Below are 20,743 nucleotides of genomic sequence, written 5' to 3'. Positions count from 1 at the left end.
GGTTTTAACTTAAATAACATCTCTTCAGACTTCCCTTCTCTCTTTACTCAGGTAGGATTTTCATCCTCAATTACATGTTGGAGTGTCCCACACAGTTTTCTTTATAACACTTACTACAATATGTGACTCCCCCCACCCAGTTTTGGGGTATGAGTTTATGGTGGACAGCACGATGCTTTGATTTACATATTGTGAAATGACACAATGGGTTAGGCTGACACCCATCTTCTCATATAGGCACAATAAAATGAGAAAAGAATTCTCCTTGTGAACATTTAGGATTTACTCTTTACTTTCCTATCTACCACACAGCAGTTATTAGCAATTGGCACTCGTCATTTACCTCTACAGAGATTAGATCAGGTGCTGCTGCAGCTGCTGACCTTCCACACCCCCTGGAAAAGTTCAGGGTGAAGAGCAGAAATGAGGCACTCTGCTCTGGGAAAAACTGGCAGAACAGGTCTTCAGATAGTTATTTTCAGGAGCTGGTTTTACGAACCCAATTCTTGTATCTCCTCATATCTAGAAAAGCACAAAAATACTTCATGGTTTTTTCCTTCATCCTTCATCCTCCACTGCTGCTCGTGACTGGAAGTAACCTTCATGAGACTTGCTGAAACCTGCTGCAAAAATATGTGCTTTAGTTGCATGTACTCCCCCATCACCAAAAGCACATATTTACTGACATTTCCCACAACCTTATTGGAGCAGTTTCTCAAGAGTTACCTGAAATACTGTCTCCTGGGTTATAGCCCTCATATTGCCCCAAATAACTCAAAACTCTGTTATGCATTTTTTTTTAAGTCAACCTCATCATGTGCACTTACTTTTTTTTTTCTTACTTTTAAAAAAATTTTTTTTTCCCCCGAGGCTCGCACACCCCCCGCCCCGCCCCCGCCTTTTCTTACTTTTTAAATGACATCTTCTGCTCTCCCACTTATCACAAGGCAGGGAATCTGGGTTACGTACCTGTGAATACTCTGTAGTGACTAGCACAGAACCTCCTTTCATGGACAAGGGCTACGAATGTCTGGTTCACCACTGTGTTCTTAGCACCTAGAATACACCCGGGTATTTAACAAACGTTTACTGAATGAACAAGTGCAATATTTCCTAAAGAAATACTTACTATAGGGAAACGATCTGAAAATTCAAGGGCTCTCTTTACTTGATACTCTACGTCCAGATTCCTATCATTTAATGCTTAGCTTTTATATTGCCAAGTATCTCCTTTGGTCACTTCCCCAGTTAAGGAACAGAGAAATCCTGAGTCCTGTCTCCCTAGTAGTTCAGTTTCTGACACTATGTAATACAAAATTAGAGCTTAAAACCAAAAAGCTCATTTCTCCCTGGGATTATAAAAGAATATATGCTTTCTGAAAGAATTTGAAAAGTAGAAAAGGCAAACAAAACAAAACAAAAACACCCCTCAAAACAAAAAGCAAAACCCACAGAATCTCATAATCAACAACCCAGGAAAAACCCAAAACTGTCATATAATCTTCCAATATGCAGAACAATGAAATATTGGTTATAAAGCTAGTGTCAGCCCCTCTTGTGTCATGGTGCTCTTAAGGGCATTTCCAAATTGTCTATCTTATGTTTTTAAATAAATGGGTAATTTTTTATTTAAGGCTGAGCTATGTGGCATGAGGAATATTATTTCCCCAATGGGGCTCAAACCAATGCCCCTTGCATTGGGAATTTGAGTCTTAACCACTGAACTGCCAGGGAAGTCCCAAATAGTTAATATATTGGGATAATGAAAATCTGGTAAGTGAGTTGGGTAGAAAGACTTTACCCCCACAATGATCTGATTGGCTAGAATAAATCTTTATAGGACATTCTCTTTAAAAACACTGCCTGCTTCAGATAAGCTAATTAACATTAAACAAATAAAGCAAAAATAAAAGGCCACAACTTCTCAGATATAGATGCATCTTTATTCATACATAAAAAATAACACCTCAGAAACTCTTTTCTAAAAACAGTCTTTTAATCATAAATTCAAAATGAAAAGATTGAAAGACAGTGTATAGCTTTTTAATTTTGTACACACCATAGTCACAGTAAATATTTAAGCTGCAAAAAAATATACCTCTCCAATAACAGGAAATGCATGACCTTCTGGAACTGCAGACTAAACTTACATGATGGTTTCAGAGGTCAAACTAAAAAAAAAAAAATTAACATTCTCAAGTAGAAGACTTGGCATTGCTGTTATTTGGGTGACTCTTTCTAGCTACCTCCCCCATGTTGATTCTTCCTCTTAGGTATACAGCTCAACAGAGAATTTCTTTTCCCTAATAATACCTATCATTGCCATGGAAAACAGGGAAGAGAAGTGATATGGGCTGCTGTAAATAGTCTAAAAACTATCTCCCATGATCATATGTTTCTAAGTGATGATGTTAACATTATCTACCCTATATAAGAGACAAAAAGTACCAAGATGTTTCAGGATCAAATAATTTATATATGATGACTGATTATCTCTTATGGAGCATGTAGGCCTTGGTACCATGTAAAGCTCAACCTTCCTTATAAAAAATATCATTACTTCAAAGAACCATAAAATGTTCAAGTGATAAATGTCAAGAAGCTGCTACAATCCAAACAAGATAAAGACTTCTTAGTAAAACTGTAGCTTTTCTTTTTCTTTGGGCATAGGGATTAATTTATGATATTTTTCCCAATACAAAAAAAGTTATCTGATGAGACAACTTTATTATGGGTGTAGCTACCACCTCTCACCTTTTGTTCCCTCTGTCAATTCCCCCACTTGCTAGAGCCATTGATTTACTGGTAATGTTGGTATTATTTGAAGCATCAAAATCTGAGATGACAATTTAGAGAGTGGAACAAAAATTGTATAATTTCAGGGACAATGAACTTAAAATATCACCTTCACCAAACAGTAAAAAACGTTAAAAGTGTCTGCTTTACTCTTTGAACTTGAGTTGTTCTTTTTTCTTCTTTATTTTTAGGTTTCAAAAGAGGTCACAGTTCTACAAAATTGGGCCAAGAAGTAAAGAAAATTAAAAAGTTCTTAGAAAATGCCAACAATCCCAATTTTCTGCCAGATGGAGCACAGACTTGATTTTTCAGGCCTTGGGCAGCTTTGAAGAGGGGAGGAGATGAAATGAAGACCACTTTTCCATCTTGTGCAAACAGCTGTTTTGTTCTTTTATTGTCAGTGTTGTTATATTGGGCTTAGTGTTTCCACAGGGCAAAAAACCTCTGGTTTGGCCTCACATTTTGTAAAACTGTCCTCAGGGTAGCATGAAAGAGCAGTAGACCTGCAGTACCAGTGATGTGGTCACTTGTGGAAAGTATCAGTATTTTCTCTCTCTTGGTGAGGTTACAGACATTCCAAGCATGATGGGAGAAACAGTAAATACGTACTATAGGAATATCCCTCTCTATCTTACGGTGAGGAAAGCAAAGCAAAAATAAGTATTCAAAGACCACATTTTTATCTTAAAAATACCAAAAGCTTCTCAAAAAATATATATATATTAGGAATTTACATGAGGATAAGGACCTAGAAAACATCTCATCAGAAGAAAAAAAATTATAACAAAATCAGTGAAAGTAATAGATACTCTTCTACAAAATTCTGTGTTCAGAAAATATCACCCACTAAAAATGACCTTCAGTCAAAAGGTAGCTCTGTTCAATTCTGCTTAGACTAGGAACTTTTTCAATTTGCTTAGGAGAAAAAAATTCATCTTTTAAACAGTAACACTCTTGAGTGGATTACTCTTATGGAAGGTATCATTGTAGTTCTATAGTCAAAAGAAGAAAAATCTGGCCCACAATCTGACTGAACAATTTACTCAATTTTCATGAAGCCTAAATGAACTAGGACTCAGAATCTCTTCCCATTAAAACCATGTGCGTCATCAAAACTAGAACACAGAACTAGCAGAACAACTGGGATTAATCTATAAGAAAGTATAACTTCCAGAATTTGAATTTAGGCCTAACTGTTGAGAATTTTCTATTTAACATCTTCAGAGGCAGTGCTTGAAGCATCACAGGCTTACCATCCTCCATCATGGTGGCTTTGATTAGTTTCCATTTTTATATCTGGGGTATATGAGTTTGATTTTTTTTTAAAAAGTTATTCATGGTTGATTGTAAAGATCTGTCCACAATGAATTAGCTATAACATGTTACATATAAATGAGCCAAGTCAGATCATCCTGAGGCAGTTTAAAGACTTACAAAGCTTCGGTGAAGAACACAGAGACCAGGTCTCAGACTTCACACCACTAATGGTTAATGGTGTGACCTCTGAAGGCATCCTCTAGGCTTACTTACTAAAGTTGGAAAAATCAAAATGGTTTTTCCTTAGCACATGCACAGGTCCCTCTTTGTGACACCAACCAACCAACCAACCAAAAAACCCAAACCACAAAGAAAAAGCTCTGACAGACCAAACAAGCAAACTGCTAACAAAATAGGAAAAACCTTCACACCCTCTGTTTTCAAGTAAATGTTGTCTGTTCACTGACTGTAGTTTAGAGGGAAACCAAAACAGCTTCAAATTCATGGATTCACTGGGAGGATCCCACTCAGTCTCTCAGGGCAGGCTGGTGATATCTGATGGGGGGTTCAGGCTGTGGGAGAGATGCCCTAGATCGGCCTGAGCAGATCTTATGGAGCACTTGTGAGGGTGGGTGGGAGGATCCTAAAAATGATTATTTGAAGAAAAGCCCACATGCCCTCAGAAGCCAAAGACACATAAATAAAATTCTCCTCTAAAAAGACACACCGGTTTTATGTTTTCACGTGATTTTAAAGGACGCACAGAGCAAGGTAAATCTTTTTGGTTTTTTAGACCAAAGTCATCCTCTAATCTTAAGAAACTCAAAAGAAAGGAATAAAGGTGGACGGACAGAAAAAAGGGGTATTCTTCAACTCTTCTTCATTGCACAGGGAAATCACCCTGAAGTAAGAATAAGAAAATTCAGTAAGTCGGAAAATAATTCTCATCTGAACAGTATTTTCCCTTAAAGCCACACTTTAATACTGATGTAGGCTTCATCCAATTAAAAATCACAAAGATTTTAAGAAGCAACCTTAGCTTTTATGCAATCACCATTATGAACCCTTGTCAGTTTGGGCTATGTATGGGTGATGTAATGGCTTTGAACCTTAACTTACACAGAACCTTTTAAAAGCAATGAACATCTTCTGTGATCTTATTTAATAACCTAAGAAACCTCATTCTTTAATAAAGCATGCATATTTACCCAAGCTTCAAATCACACTTTTCTTTCCCGTTTCTCACAAATGAAAAGCTTTTATTTCAGCATTCTGAATAGTAATGCCCTGTTAGGTTATTATCAGGACAAGTCTACTTTCCCAGGATAACATATTTTTTATTCCACAAGGCTGAATTTTCAAAATTCACAGTTATTTAGAAAAAAAAAATCTGCAGGTTTATAATCTACTTTATTATAAAAGGGATTCAATTTTTACAGTTATAGGTAATAGTATTTAGAAAAAAAGTTCAAAATTTATCAAAATATACCTTACTGATAGATACTTACTTATAAAAACATATTGCCTTTGCCATGTGAAAACCTGCTGTTTAGTTCTCTAGATTTCTTTATCAAGGCTTTTTTCTGAGCTTCATCAAATCGATGAACTTTGAGATCTGTATCACGGTCAAATGGTATTCTCTCTTGGGGCTTATTTTTATCTTCAGCAGCTTTATTCTTTAATTTTTTATGATGAATGTCCATAAGAGATTCTGACCTTTTTGATTCCTGGGGAGAGCAAGACAGCAGAAATAAAAATCTTAGTTTGGATAGGTCATTGGCAGAATATAATAATCATGAAACAAAAAATGAAGTAGTAATGGTGAACATTAAGGAGGGCTATTTACAAACCCCAATTGTTTCTCTTCTTTAAAAAAAAAATTTATTATTTTTATTTATTTGGCTGTGCTGGGTATTAGTTGCGGCATGTGGGGTCTAGTTCCCTGATCAGGGACTGAAGCCAGGCCCCCTGCATGGGGAGCACGGAGCCTTAGCCCGGGACCACCAGGGAAGTCCTCTTCTTTTTTTAATACTTAAAAAAAAATTATTTATTTTCGGCTGCGCTGGGTCTTCTTCACTGCACGAGGACTTTCTCTAGTTGCAGTGAGTGGGGGCCACTCCCGACTTGCAGTGTGAGGGTGTCTCACTGAAGTGGCCTCTCCTGTTGCAGCGCATGGGCTCCAGCACACGGGCTCCAGGAGTTGTGGCTCTCGGCCTCTAGAGCTTGGGTTCAGTAGCACAGGCTGAGCTGCTCTGCGGCTTGCAGCATCTTCCTGGGCCAAGGACTGAACCCATGTCCTCTGCATTGGCAGGTGGATTCTTAACCCCTGGACCACCAAGGAAGTCCCTCAATGGTTTTTCTAAATCCAAGACAGCATCTCTGAAGAAAATATGTATCAGAGGCAAATTCAATTCAACCAAAATAAAGGTATCTATGAACTCATGCCACATGATCAAAAAAGAAAAAGATGGACATGAAACTAATGTTTAAATAACCATCATGCAAAGCATCATATGATGAGTCAGTGTTAATGAGCGAGAAGGGAGCAATTACTTTCTCTCTTGGGAGCTTGATTAAAGCTTCACGGATGCGCTGGTCCACGAAGCCTTTGTAGGTGGAATGGAAAAGATAGGCACCACCAGGCTGAAGCAAAAGCACGCTCAAAGCAGAAAAACAACAGCACAGAGATGACAAAATCCAAGGCTGGTGCAGGTAAAGTCTGCATGGTCCTGGCATAGATTGTGTGCCAGGAGAATTTCTGTCCCTTTCAGCTTTCCTTATCACCCTCATTTTCTTTCTTTTCAGCTGGGCAAGGTGCTCATATTTTCTTTTTCAAAAAAAATTGAAGTATAGCTGATTTACAGTATGATATTAGTTTCACATTTTCAAATATATCTAGGAGGATGAGGTTTGAGCAGAGGCAACTGGTTTTATAAATTAAGAGATTCATCACAGACCTTTCAGTATTAAAGGACAAGACAGAATAGCCCTGGATTGGAGGAGCAGGGCGTGAGATGCGCGAGTAGGTGCAGGCAGTACAGATCAGCAGCCTCCAACTGCAGTGTGTGTGTGTGTGTGTGTGCGTGTGCGTGTGTGTATCCCTGGGGGCCACACAGAGCGGATTCCAAGGGGTATTGAAGGCACGGGGGATTTCAACGTTCTCTACCCGTGATTCTCAGCTGCTTCACGTAGCCTCACTTGAAACGGACTCGCCTGATAATGCATCTTGTGAGGATGTCTACCCTTTTATTACAGCCCTTCTCCATTTAATGAAGGAGAGGCCTTTCAGAATCTTATTAGAGAACACTGTCTTGGGGAACAAGGCTCCAGAGCATCAAATTAAAACACCTGCAATACTGCTATGAACGAAAGTTCTAATCAAGGAACTGGAAACCCAGGAGGCTTTGTGCTCTTTTGTGTCTCAAACATAATTTCTCTTAAAAGAGTGTGATATCCTTTTGGAATGGTATTTCTGCTGTTGTTGGAATGTTTCTGAATTCAGCTACATTGCAGAATGGGACAGTGAAAGACAGGGCAAGTTTTGCTTAACAACCTCATCTCCTCCAGACCCTGTCTCCTGTCAGAGAATGTATTTGAGAGCAAAGACATGAAGAGAGCTCAGTGAAGGCAAAATAACTGGTAAGAAATGCTGAAGGTGGCAGCATCTTATTTCATCAGAAGACAAATTCATGGCACCTACCTGCCTACGGTACAATTCAGAAGTGTCATAGAAATGATCATAATCATATTTATTTGAACAGAGAAATGAAGTCAGACATTTTCACAGAAAGTTAGTCTCACTTGTCTGACTTGACAATGAGATCTGACTTTGTCAACTAGGTTATGTGGTTGTTATTTCCTATAAATTGAGCTCTAGCTGGATGCTGTAATAGTAAGTATTTATTTAAATTAGCACTATTTCCAACTTCTCAATCCCTCTCATATAAGTTGGTCATTTCATACATCTTTAGGAAACAAACAGATTTGCAAGTTAAGTGCTTTCTAAACCTTTATTTTTAATGGAATTGGAGGTAAAAAGAATCAAATATTGCTAAGAAAAAATAACATATCAATACACATAGCATGGAGAAACAGTTAAGAACATAAGTGCTGAATTTGGAAAAATCAGAGTAGCAGTGATGGTGCTGACATTTTCAACACATGTTGATCACAGGCAAGAAATTTATGCCCAAGTTTCTCAGCTGTAAAATAATAAATCCTAGTAGTAATAATGTCCAAATATTTGGATGAGGTAGGAATTAGGTCATCTAAGGAATACAAAGGATTTAGTGTATCGGAGTACATAAGAATCAATCAATAAATGTTAAGTATTCAATTTACTGAGCATTTACTGTATTGTAATCTGGACAGGATCTAAATTTATAATCAATATACATTAAATGTTATTATTCCCACTATACAGATTTGGAACGTGAGGCTGAGAAATAAACCCTGTTCGGGGGGCTGCAGAGTCAGGGTACTACAGTCCTTCCTCTCCCTGTTCGCCCCGCCCTTCAGTATCCAGTAGGGTGGCGATGCTGCCCGCTTGTACCCTTTGGAAAAAGATGGAAACAGCCCTCAGCTGAGAAGTTACTAAATGTCAAACCGTTTGAATTGCAAAAAAAAAAAAAAAAAAGGGACCAATGTGAAAAAAAGATCAAAGTTGAGACAGAGTGAAAGTGGGGAGACATTAATAATAATTTTTTGTTAATAGATCATTCTGAGGTTTAAGTAAATAAATAGAAACTCTTTAAAGAACTGAATGACATCATGATAATGAATTGTGTTCCATTCTTACCCACTGCTTTATGTGAACATGGTTTCCTAACTCTTAACCATAAGACTCTTAACTATAAAAATGAACAAACAAAAGAACATATTTGGTGTTGAAATCTGTCTTATTCTAGCAGTAAGTAACATTCATCAAAAGACCAGAAAGTAACTAGAAAAAAGGTCTTTCATTAAGATATTAAGTTTACATTTTACTTTTGAAATTTAATAATTATCAAAATCTGAGATATGTTTATATCATTTTGATCAACTCAATTTACAACTTAATCCAAAAGGAAAGAAAAGTGTAAACATTTAAAGACTTTAGATATAGGAAATTAAAACCTTTTGGTTTCAATTTATGTGCATAGATTTGCTGAAGTGAAATATGACTTATCAAGTCTAATCACAGAAGACTTTCAAGCGTAAAAGTGAATTCCATTAAGATAAAATTTGTGGCATAAAAGAAATGAAATTATGTATTCAAGGAGAAAAAAGGATGAAATAAAATTTCCAACTGTTAAGGAAGAGCTTGTTCATACATATTTTTAAAGGATATTAATAGATAATAAGTTGCTAAGGCATTTAGATATCATCTGAAACACTGAAAAGAATAATAAAACAAGCTATAAATTGTATCTCTGCTAACTATCAAAACTTATAATGACATCCAAACTATTTTTGGATGTCCAGGAGAAGTTTTTTGAGGGGATAATACTCTGTAAATACTGAGTAAAAATACTTGAAAGACCATCTCTCTCCACCCTTGACTGATTGAAAAGAAAAACAGATTCCTGAGCCCCATGACAGATCCAACCGTGGATCTCAGGAACCTGTGCTGTTAAAATCTACCAGCTTCTCACACAGGTGTCCCGTAAGACAGATAGTTCTGTCTGGTAGTCTGGTATTAACAGAGGGGGAAAGAGAATGGATAGCACAGGAGTAGGGTTAATCTGAGGATGGAGAACTATAATGGAGAATAAATATATGTGTACATATAAATGTAAAACATTTATACTGTAAAATTTAATCTTCTAGTGCAATTTCTCCACATTTTCCCTCCCTTCTTCCAATGAGATAATAATTCACTAATGAGACAATAAAGATGAAGGCAGACAGGCTATCAAGAGTTAGAAGTGAAAGGCTGAAGATTTAAGAAAGAGCTGGAGGAAACAGACAGCAGAGTTTGGAGAAACTGTGAGAAGCTGTAGAAGTCCTGCTTGTCCTTCCTAGAGCTGGTGCTGAGGAAAATGGTCTAGACTGACGGGCAAAACTATAGAAGGTAACAAAAAGTGAACACAAATGGAGAAAAAAAAATGGTCAGTTTCCACTGACTGATCCCCTAAAGTAATAAACTGAACACCAAGAAAGACAGAGGAATACATTAAACCACTAGACTATTATAGTCAAATCACACAATTCAAGTGGACTGTTATGATAAAAGAAATGAACTGTTACATCAGTTTGTTTCAGATCTGCCGTCTACCTATTTTAGCACAATTTGCACACTGTGACTGATGCAGAGGACCAAACTTATAAGTAAGTAATAAAAACATCTAGAAGCAGTTAGTTCACAGAATATCACACCAAAAGCCAACTCATGTGAGATCAATTTGCCAAACCACCAGTTTGTTGATTTACCAAATTTAATAATTTAACAAAACGTGTATGTTTTATACTAATTTGTAAAAAACTAGGGCAATTAAGTTTGAATGTGGCAGTTTCTCAGAAGCTTTAGAAAATCCATGCTAAGGTTCTAATTGTTTGGTTTTCCTTTTGCCTTCGTGTGCTTAGTCGTTCAGTCGGGTCAGACTCTTTTGCCTTCATGGTCATATTTTATAAAGATTGCTGAATTTATCAATACTAGGAGGTGGTTCAGTCTGAAAACCATATTAATATTTTGAAAAGTAGGTCTCATAAGTAACCAAAATTTCACCATAAGACTCAAACCCTAATTTTTTGGAAGCATTTTAAAGTAAATTGCAGACATCATTACATGTTCTATATTTGTTTACACTGTTTTCTTTTAAAGTAAATTTATATACAATGAAATGTGCAAATCTTAAGACTACATTCACTGAGCTTTACAATTTGAACTCCTAGCAATATGTGGAATGTATTTCCATCACTTCAGGAAGCTCTGCATGTTCCTTTCTTGTCCATCTCCACACTCCCACTCCAACAACAACTATTCTGATTTTTTCCCACCACAGTTTTGCTTATTGTGGAGCTTCATATAAATGGAATCATACAGTGGTACACGTGTGTGAAATCTTGGGTACGACTCCCTGCACTCAGCATAACGACTTTGAGATTAATCTACAATGCTGCATTTATTTGTAATTTTCCTTTTTATTCCCAAGTAGTATTTCATCATATATATACCCCCCCTTGCCCCCCTGCTTACTGGTAGATACCTGGGCTTATCAAAGAAATTAGCTGTTATGAATAAAGCTCCTATGAAGATTCCTACAGAAGTCTTTTTAAGGCTATTGTGAGTGAAGCACTCTCAAGTCTGTGAAAACTTTGCTAACTATATTTTTAATGCTTATAGAACTTTTCATAAACTAATGCACTGGGAACAGAAGGTAATTTTCCTAAACACCTGAATACCTTTCAGGAGCTGAAGGGTTCAGTGGTTTATTTATTCTTTGAGTGAAATACCAGGTTTTTTGAAATGAGTAAGAGACAATTACAAAAATAATAATTTGCCCAATGAATCCTGACTGTTTTCAAGTTTATATTGAACTATATTTTAAAGTTTCATACTTTTATTTAAATCTTTACATCAAATATTCTAAATTGACTTATATTTAGAAATGTATGAATTGGTATCTCTAGGAGTTAATAGGGCTCTTACTTTCTGATCATGTGCTACCCATCTCCAGGAATTGAATTTCTGATATATGATTCAAGTAAAAAATGAACTGGGGTGGGATGATTTGGAAGAATGGCATTGAAACATGTATATTATCATATGTGAAACGAATTGCCAGTCCAGGTTCGATGCATGAGACAGGGCGCTCAGGGCCAGTGCACTGGGATGACCCTGAGGGATGGGATGGGGAGGGAGGGGGGAGGGGGGCTCAGGATGGGGACACATGTACACTCATGGAGGATTCAAGTCAGTGTATGGTAAAACCACTGCAATATTGTAAAGTAATTAGCCTCCAATTAAACTAAATTAAAAAATATATATATAACTAAAAAAAAAAAAGAACTGAAATATTAAGAGATGCATTAAAAAAGCTCACAACATGAGGATTATACATATATGTGTATATATATATATGTACACACGAGTATCTTTCAGAACAGATGTATAGAAAAAGACTGAGATGAAAAGAAAAGCATATAAAAGAAAGAGAAACAAGAAAAAGAAAAAAATGAGAAGAGCATTAAAAGATGTAAAAAAAAAAAAAAAAAAAAAAAAGAAAGGTTACACATTTTATTCTCTGACTTACATTGTATGAGGAGACTTGCTCAGCCAATCTCTTATCCCTTCCTGACAGTATATATTCTTCATCCTTCTTACTGAATGACTTTCTTGCTTCTTGCATCTCCTGAGGAACGAACAGATAACACATTATGGAACCACATTATCAGGAAAAAATGAACAAGAAATACTATTATTTTAATTCAGATTGAGTAACAGGAGACTAGACAAGGCCAGGCCTGTTGATTCTCTTCCCACTAGAAATGTTAATATTCTTGGCAAGGGATCTGTTAGTCTCCTACTCTAACATTTTCCTGAAAACAACAAAAAAAAGCCCACAAAACCTCCATCCAATCAACTAACTGGATTTTATCAAACTCAGAGATGAGTCTGACAAACTGTAATAAAATGCAGAAGAGAAAATAAGGCTTAAGAGGAAATCTTACATTACTGTTTTCAAAACCAGGAAAAGCACTCTTGAGGGAAAAAAATAAAAAGAAAGAAACAAAAGGGATATAGAAAAATAAAAATAAAACTATCTTTAATTCACAGAAGACATATGAGTGTCAATGTAGAAAACTCCACAGATCTATTAAACAACTCGGCATTAACACGGCTGAAGTGGCTTAGCAGCAGGAGCAGCGGCATTAACAAGCAAGTACAGCAAAGCTGGGGCTTCCCAGGTGGCTCAGTGGTAAAGAATCCGCCTGCTAACGCTGGAGACAGAGGAAATGTGGATTTGATCCCTGGGTCAGGAAGATCCCCTGGAGAAGGAAAGGGCAACCTGTATCCTTGCCTGGAGAATCCCATGGACAGAGGCGCTCAATGGGCTGACCATGGGGTCGCAAAGAGCTGGACACGACTGAGCACACACAGATGCGCAGCAAAGCTGCAGGACACCAGGCCAATAGACAAAACATACCAGCAACGAACAATCAGAATTTGAAATTTAAAAAGATATACCATTTACTATAGCACACACACTGATGAAATACTTAGGTAAATTTCCAATAAATTTTAGTTGTTAGGAAAAAAAATATTCTGGAGAATACAGCCCCAACCGGGAATGACTAAGGCTCAGACAAAAACTGAAAACTATTTTTCTCAAAGCATGTTTTTATACTGTTGCTATCTCCTTAAGATAAAGTCAAAGAGGACCCCAATTTTTATCTAAATAATGGACTAAAACAACACTGTACTTAATAAAGTATGCTATGATACTTTCTGTGATAAATTCTACCACAAATACGTCTGTAGTATTACATGCTGTGATACAGTATCACATAAGATTTAAGGGGTATTAATAATCCCTTTGAGTCTGTTGCAAATATACAACAAAACACTTTTAGCCGTAAAAAGAATGACTAGATCTAAAGAACTCAATCACAGGATCTAAAATCTTAAGTTCAAACTGTACTGGTTACTTTCTCTTTGTTCCATTTTTCTGTGTTATTTTTCTTTGAGGAAGACTTCTTGCATATCTAGCTGCAGGCTAGACATCTACTCACACACAGTGAGGAGCAGGAGGTCTGAAAAAAGCACAGATAAAAAGTCCACGTAAGGGATTTTCCTGGCGGTCAGGAATCCGCCTTGCAATGCAGGGGACACAGGTCTGATCCCTGGTCAGGGAATTAAGATTCCATAGGCCTCAGGGCAGCTGAGCCTGCACGCTACAGCTGGAGAGTCTGTGGGCTGCAACGGAAGATCCCACATGCCACAGTGGAAGATTCTCCATGTTCTACTAAGACCTGAATAAGCCAAATAAATAATATTAAAAAAAAAAAAATCCATGTAAGCAAGGGTATTAAGTTGTCTTTTTGGAGACGATCTTAAAGGCTAAATTATAAAAATGCCAGTAGGTTATTTTTATAGAAGACCAGTTAAGAAAGAGCAGACAGGCATTCCAACACTAGTCATTCACAGGCTCATATCTTTCAATTTTTTAAATGTATTTATTAATTGGAGGATAATTGCTTTACCACATTGGGTTGGTTTCTGTCATGTATCAGCATGACTCAGCCAAGGTCTACATGTGCCCCCTCCCTCCTGCACCCCCCCCCCCCCCCAGGTGGTCACAGGGCCCCAGTCTGAGTCCCCTGGGTCACACAGCAAATTCCGACCGGCTCTCTATTTCACACGTGGTAATGCATGTTTCCATGCTATGCTCTCCATTTGTCTCACGCTGCCCGTCCCCCACAGTGTCCACAAGCCTGTTCTGTCTGCATCTCCACTGCTGCCCTGCAGATGGGTTCATCAGTACCATCTTTCTAGATTCCGTATGCATGTGGAATTAATACACGATATTAGTCTTTCTCTTTCTGACTTACTTCACTCTGTGTAACAGGCTCTACGTTCATCCACTTCATTAGAACTGACTCAAATGCATTCCTTTCTATGGCTGAGTAACATTCCATTATATATATGTATTCGTACCACAAATTCTGTATCCATTTATCTGTCAATGAACATCTAGATTACTTCCATGTCTTAGCTATTGTAAACAGTACTGCAGTGAGCACTGATGTCTTTTTAATTACGGTTTCCTCAGGGTATATGCCCAGAAGTGGGGCTGTGGGGTGTGGCTCACCTCTGTACCCCACCTTCTGTTGCCTCTTCTGCCCCCAGGTGTGTTGGTTCATCTCACCTTTCTATTGTAACTCTTGGATTTCCTTGAATCTTCAGGGCAAAAGAGAACTTATGGTTTTGCCACATATTCTGCTAAAATGAGGCATTTTCCACATACCATCCACATTTTAAGAACAACACTATTTCACAACCAATTCTTCATGAAAATCAAAGTGTCTTAAGGAGCTTTTTCTGTCACCTGTGACCAAACATGATGCTTGCCAGAGGAGACATTCAATTTTTGGTTATAGAGTGAAAATAGAAACCTTCATAATTCTAGGTACTAATGAACAAGACAAACAGAGTTAGGGGTATGGATTAAGTAAGGAACTGTTTAATTTAGAACTGATAAGTTATAATTGTAAGGTGCCAATTAGTCAAGCATTTAAGATAGCATTCACAACTCAAGGAAATTGGAATCTCTGATGAAGTGAATTTAAGGAGTTAGTACTGGTTGGATTCTTGACAATGGAATATTTCATAGTAAGTGTAGAAATCCAAGAAAAGAAAATCTAATAATAATGATGTATTTTATGCATAGCTTTTGCTTTTTCTGGTAAATTATTCAATGTATTAAGGAAAGGGCTTTTTTGCCTATCTTGACAGTAATGTGAAGTTTAGTGCAATGGAGCTACTGTTATTTTCAGAGACGGTCACTATCTATCACTTAACTTGCTAGGTTAATCTGTGCCTTGGTTTTTTCCAAGATATTCTGAAAGAAACTTCCATGGAGACAGTATGACATATAAAGACTGGGGGATTTGGAATCAGAAAGGTCGAGAATGGAATTACTGTTCATCACTTACCAGCATTTAATTTCAGAAAAGAAATGACCTCATAGGGGACAGTTGTCTCCTTTCATAAAATGAGGTTAATAAACTTATGTCTCCAGGTTCTCTTGAGGTTTAATGAGACAAATTTGTTGGGAAACAGTATCAGTATAAGTGAATACACAGGAAGCAACTGGTGCCGCTTTCTTTTCTTATAACTTTCCTTCAAGGGAAATCTTTTCCCTTTGGAATCATAAGCTAACAAATTGTACCGTGGAATAATTCTGCTTTCTATTTTTTTCAAAATAGAGCCAACATGGACAGAAATACAGGAACGCAGAAGCCCTCTCACCTTAGCTTTCCTTTCCCTGTCGGCTGGAGTGTCGGTCCAGACTGATCGGTCTCCAGATTTGCCATCAGCTCTTCTCTTGAAAGTTCTGGGCCCGAGACCAAAGTCTTTCATTTCTGGAGGAAGTTCAGTCATCCAAGACTCTCTCGTAATTGGTTTAGATGAATCCTTTAAGAGAAATAAAAAGCTAAACAAAAAAAAAGTAGCCTGGAAAGTGTGGACATTTATGCATATATGTGTAGAATACTACCTAAGTGACTATGCTTCTCAACGAGGCAGATGTTAACAGAAAGAGACATTAAGAGAAAGACAAAGGCCCGTCTAATCAAAGCTATGGTTTTTCCAGTGGTCATGTATGGATGTAAGAGTTGGACTATAAAGAAAGCTGAGCGCTGAAGAATTGATACTTTTGAACTGTGGTGTTGGAGAAGACTCTTGAGAGTCCCTTGGACTGCAAGGAGATCCAACCAGTCCATCCTAAAGGAGATCAGTCCTGAATATTCATCGGAAGGACTGATGTTGAAGCTAAAGCTCCAATATTATGGCCGCCTGATGTGAAGAATTGACTCCTTGGAAAAGACTCTGATGCTGGGAAAGGCTGAAGGCAGAAGGAGAAGAGGATGACAGAGGATGAGATGGTTGGATGGCATCACTGACTCGAAGGACACGAGTTTGAGCAAGCTCTGGGAGTTGGTGATGGAGAGGGCAACCTCGTGTGCTGTAGTCCATGGGGTTGCAAAGAGTCCAACACGACTGAGCAACTGAACTGAACTGAAGAGAAAAGGATTTAATAGATGGCTGATTTTTCTTGTCATATATGTTATAAATACTTTCATCTAATTTATCGTTCTTTGGACTTAATGTTATCTTTTGCCATACCATCATTTTTAATTGGGCAAATTTGTCAGTTTTCTCCTTTTATGGCTTCTGAGTTACCCTAGAGACCAAATTTTTATATACATACACATGAAAAAGGACATTTTTTAAGTGTCTGTTATCAAAACTGAGATTTTTGATATATCTGGTCGATTTCTCAGAGTAAAGTGTACTGTGTATTTGAAACTTACGTCGTCTCCTTTAGTCAGTTTTTCTTTCATTCTCTGGGCCCTCTTTTCAAACTCTGCTGTGACACTGGAGTTAATTGGTTCTTTGGCAGGCATCGGCCCGACAATGTCTTCCTCCTCACTGCTATCCGTTTCCTTCTGAAACAAGACAGGACCTTTAAACCAAGAGTGGAGCGACACATTATAGAAAATGATCCTAAATTACTCAAAATTTAACTGAGACCGATAACCTAGAAACAGAAAGAAAGAGCAAGCACTGTGTTACTGGCTAATCACTGAGCACCTTTCCTGTGCCTTCGTCAAGTGCACCAGAGATCACAAATCCAGGGCGTGAGGTCTGTCCCACCTCGTCCCCTGTGTCCACGGCAGAGCTCATTAACTCACTTCAGCTCTATTCCTGATGGACACAGATGTGGCCTCACAATTCCTCTATAATACTCCAGGGAAGTGGTCAGGGAAGACAGAGTTGAAACCATTTTCTTTCCTGGCACAGAAAGAGCTCTTTGGAAGAAGAAACACATGAATAAGACATTCTTGGAAGCTATATTAGCCTTCATGATTTAGTACAGTCCACTGGAACAGAAATGCTGTCCAATACCTTCCAAAAAGCTGGCCCAAACGAGTGAATTTGGTGCCCAAATTATTCTAGGGATACAGTATTACTGCAAAAATTGGATTCAAATTATTGTTGGTAAATCATTTTAATAAAGGCTTTCATGTAAGACTCTGTGTTAGATGCTATATACACTAGGGTTTAAAATAGTCCTTGACCTCGAGGAGAGAGAATAAAATAAACGACAAGATGAACAACAATAAGATGTTTGTACTCCAGCTGTGACAGGTAGTTTCTTCCTCTTATTTTTTCAACTACCAGGATCAGGCGACTTAATCTGTGTTGTTCACACTTTCCCTGTTAACCACTCAATGGTAAGTCTCTGTGGTTTCTTCTCTGAACCTTTATAGCAATTGTCCTCAGCACAAATAACTAGATAATTACATCTTGTCTTGTGGCTGATTCTAAGCCACACACACTCTCTCTCTCAATAACTGGACTTTGTCTCATTTGAACCTCATAATAAAACCGGGAAATAGCATTATTATTCCTGTTTTCTTTTTGAGGAAACCTAGGTTTAGAGAAATACACTTGGAAAGATTAAACAACTTGTCTGAGGTTATAAAACATGTACCTAAGACTTAAATGTTCTAAGATCAAAGCCAGTATTTTTTCTACTTATACTACAGCAGACTATTATTTCCTTTATTTCAACTGCTAATGATTTAACTTTAAATGTTTTAGCTTTTCTCGACAACAGTAAGCTCTTTGATGGCAAAGACATTATCTTAAACATATTTATAGCCCTCTACAAACATAATACTTGGTGACATAAAACGAGCAGATGTAAAAGATATAATAAACTTTAAAAATTACAAGAAACGTGATATCAATAGAGTGTTGACATTTAGGATGATGGGATAAGTTAATGATATTTACACTTCCTTCTATTTTAGTATATGTGCTGCCGAAGCGAGCACACACTTCCTTCTAATAAGAGATAGTTTTATAAAGGTAGAGGCCTGAAATTTGTAGGGACTGTAACAGCTCCAACCAATAACTATTGCTAAGAGAACCCAGTGTTTTGTTCATGCTGGTTGGAATCATGCTCTTTTTAGGAAACTAAAACCTTCTCTAATTTCTGGGGAAAATGCTGATAATTCTAAACCAATCACTTTGGTTTCACTCCTCCTGCCCAACTGATTGGCTTGAGCATGGGCATATGATTCAGCGTGGGCCACAGAAATCTGAGGAGAGGTCTATGGGAAACCTGGAGAGGTTTCCCTCCCCCTAAAAAGGGGAACAAGATAGCGTTCATTCTGTGTCTGGACACTGCCACCTGCATGTGAATCTTAGGACTCTGGCAGGCTTCCTGGTGGAAGGAAGGGGTCAGCCTGAGAGGAATTAACATACTGCAAGTGACAGAGAAGACATACAAAACTGGGGTCCCGAGTGAGCTCGTGAGGCTATTAAGTTAACTAACCGTGGAATGACCCTATCTCTAGACCTCATCTTAGGTATGAAACACATTTTCCTTAATTTGGGAATACAGATTATAGATCATTCAGGAAGTTAAACAAACAACCCATTTGCTAACTAGGAAGGTGAGACTAAGCTTCACTGTGAGTTGGACTTTCTGTTATTAGCAGCTAAAAGTGCTGTAGCTGGTGGCAAGCCAGCTACATAAATATCTGGGGGAGATGTGGACAGCAGGTATCAAGGCTCAGGGGTAGCAGCCTGCCTGGCATATTTAAGGAGCAAGAAGCCCAGTGTGGTCAGATCAAAGTAAGAAGAAACCAGGGAGTTAATGGAAGACAGACTGTACAGGGCCCTGTAAGGAGTCTGGCTTTTATGCCGAGAGGGGAGCAGCAAATTAGTTTTGAGCGTGACTGACATGATCTGACTGTATCTGGGCCACTCTAGCTGCTGTGTTGAGAAGAGGTAGCAACAAGGGCTAAGACATGAAGACCAACAATAACACAAGTGAAATAGGGTGCTGGCTTGAGCCAGGGTGGCAGCAGAAGTGGCTGGATTCTGGACGTTCTGGAAGGTGGGGACAGAATTTGTTGTCAGATTGATTTCTGTGACTAAGTGCCTGACACACTTAGGTGTTCTATAATCATTTGTAGGTATTCTATATCATTCATTGAAAGAATGAGTAAATGCTGGAGTTCATGAGCTTAACCACCAAATTATATCTCCTTTAGTAACAACCTCTGTGGAACTGATGAATTCTCAGTGGAGATGCACAAGAGTCTATGATTCACATATAGGAAGGCACAGCAGAACAGCAGGCTGAAGTGATAGAAAGTCCTAAGAACTGGGTTCTGAGTTTTGGCTTTGCTAAGTAGAAACTGTGCTATTTGGAGTAAGTTAGCCAATGTCTCTGGCTTTCAGCATCTCTAAGATACAGACCATAATTATTTCATAAGGCTTTGGAGAAGCTGAAAATAGTATCCATATATGGAGAAAATGCATTACAAATTATATTCTTCAAATCTCAAAGGACTAGCCCTCTAATAAAGAAAATAGACTTCCTCCTTGATTCCAGAATCACCTGCTCTTTCTTTTCAAAACATCATGTACCCACGAGTGACCCTGTTAAATAATGGTACCAGAACTGGGTGGGACAAAGTTAATTTCAATATTTTATAATAATCATTTCACTATTTAAACATTTCTCAGCTTGCTCTCTTTTACATCAAATCACAACAATTCTTTAAACTGTTCACCATATTCTACTTTCCAGGACTTAAAAGCTTCCTTTCAAGGATGAGAAGCATGAATAGGTCACACCCTGTCAACTCATGACTGCCTTGTTATTTTCCTAACAGAATCTCAGGTCTGTGACAGCTTTTGATTTTGTCTACCTATGCTGTAATCCTAAATTAGTATGATTATGACATATCTTACATTACAGTTGAGTCAAATGATTATAGTTATTACTATGTAAGGTCTTGGTTTCTTACATCTTGTTCTTTAATAGAAAAATCCCCAAACCTCAGAGTTGAAATATGATGACACTTGTCCTGGATCACTTCTGCTTTTGTCACTTTTCTGTGTAGATTTAAGAAAACCAGGTGGTAGAGCAGGACCTATCATAGGCCTGAAAAATAAAACGTA

General features: G+C 37.8%; 1 protein-coding gene across 4 annotated transcripts in view; it reads right to left on the bottom strand.

Annotated features, from left to right (window-relative positions):
* Positions 1-258: 258 nt before the first annotated feature.
* GPALPP1 (GPALPP motifs containing 1) overlaps positions 259-20,743 on the bottom strand; it is a 32,721-nt gene continuing 12,236 nt past the window's right edge. Inside the window, exons 4-10 of one of the 4 annotated variants that reach the window (XR_009691430.1) lie at positions 20,621-20,726; positions 17,071-17,205; positions 16,007-16,171; positions 12,288-12,386; positions 5,562-5,780; positions 970-1,056; positions 259-623 (exon numbers count right to left, since the gene is read on the bottom strand). Coding sequence is in view for 2 of the 4 variants with exons in the window: in XM_061133828.1 (XP_060989811.1) it covers positions 5,562-5,780; positions 12,288-12,386; positions 16,007-16,171; positions 17,071-17,205; positions 20,621-20,726 (724 nt within the window). In the remaining 2 variants the exon portion in view is untranslated. The other 3 variants (XR_009691431.1, XM_061133829.1, XM_061133828.1) reach the window with 3 other exon arrangements.

This window comes from Dama dama, chromosome 30 (assembly GCF_033118175.1).
Source record: "Dama dama isolate Ldn47 chromosome 30, ASM3311817v1, whole genome shotgun sequence".
NCBI lineage: Eukaryota > Metazoa > Chordata > Mammalia > Artiodactyla > Cervidae > Dama > Dama dama.
The sequence above is the reverse complement of the archived record's forward strand: the minus strand, read 5'-3'. Positions and strand labels throughout refer to the sequence as shown.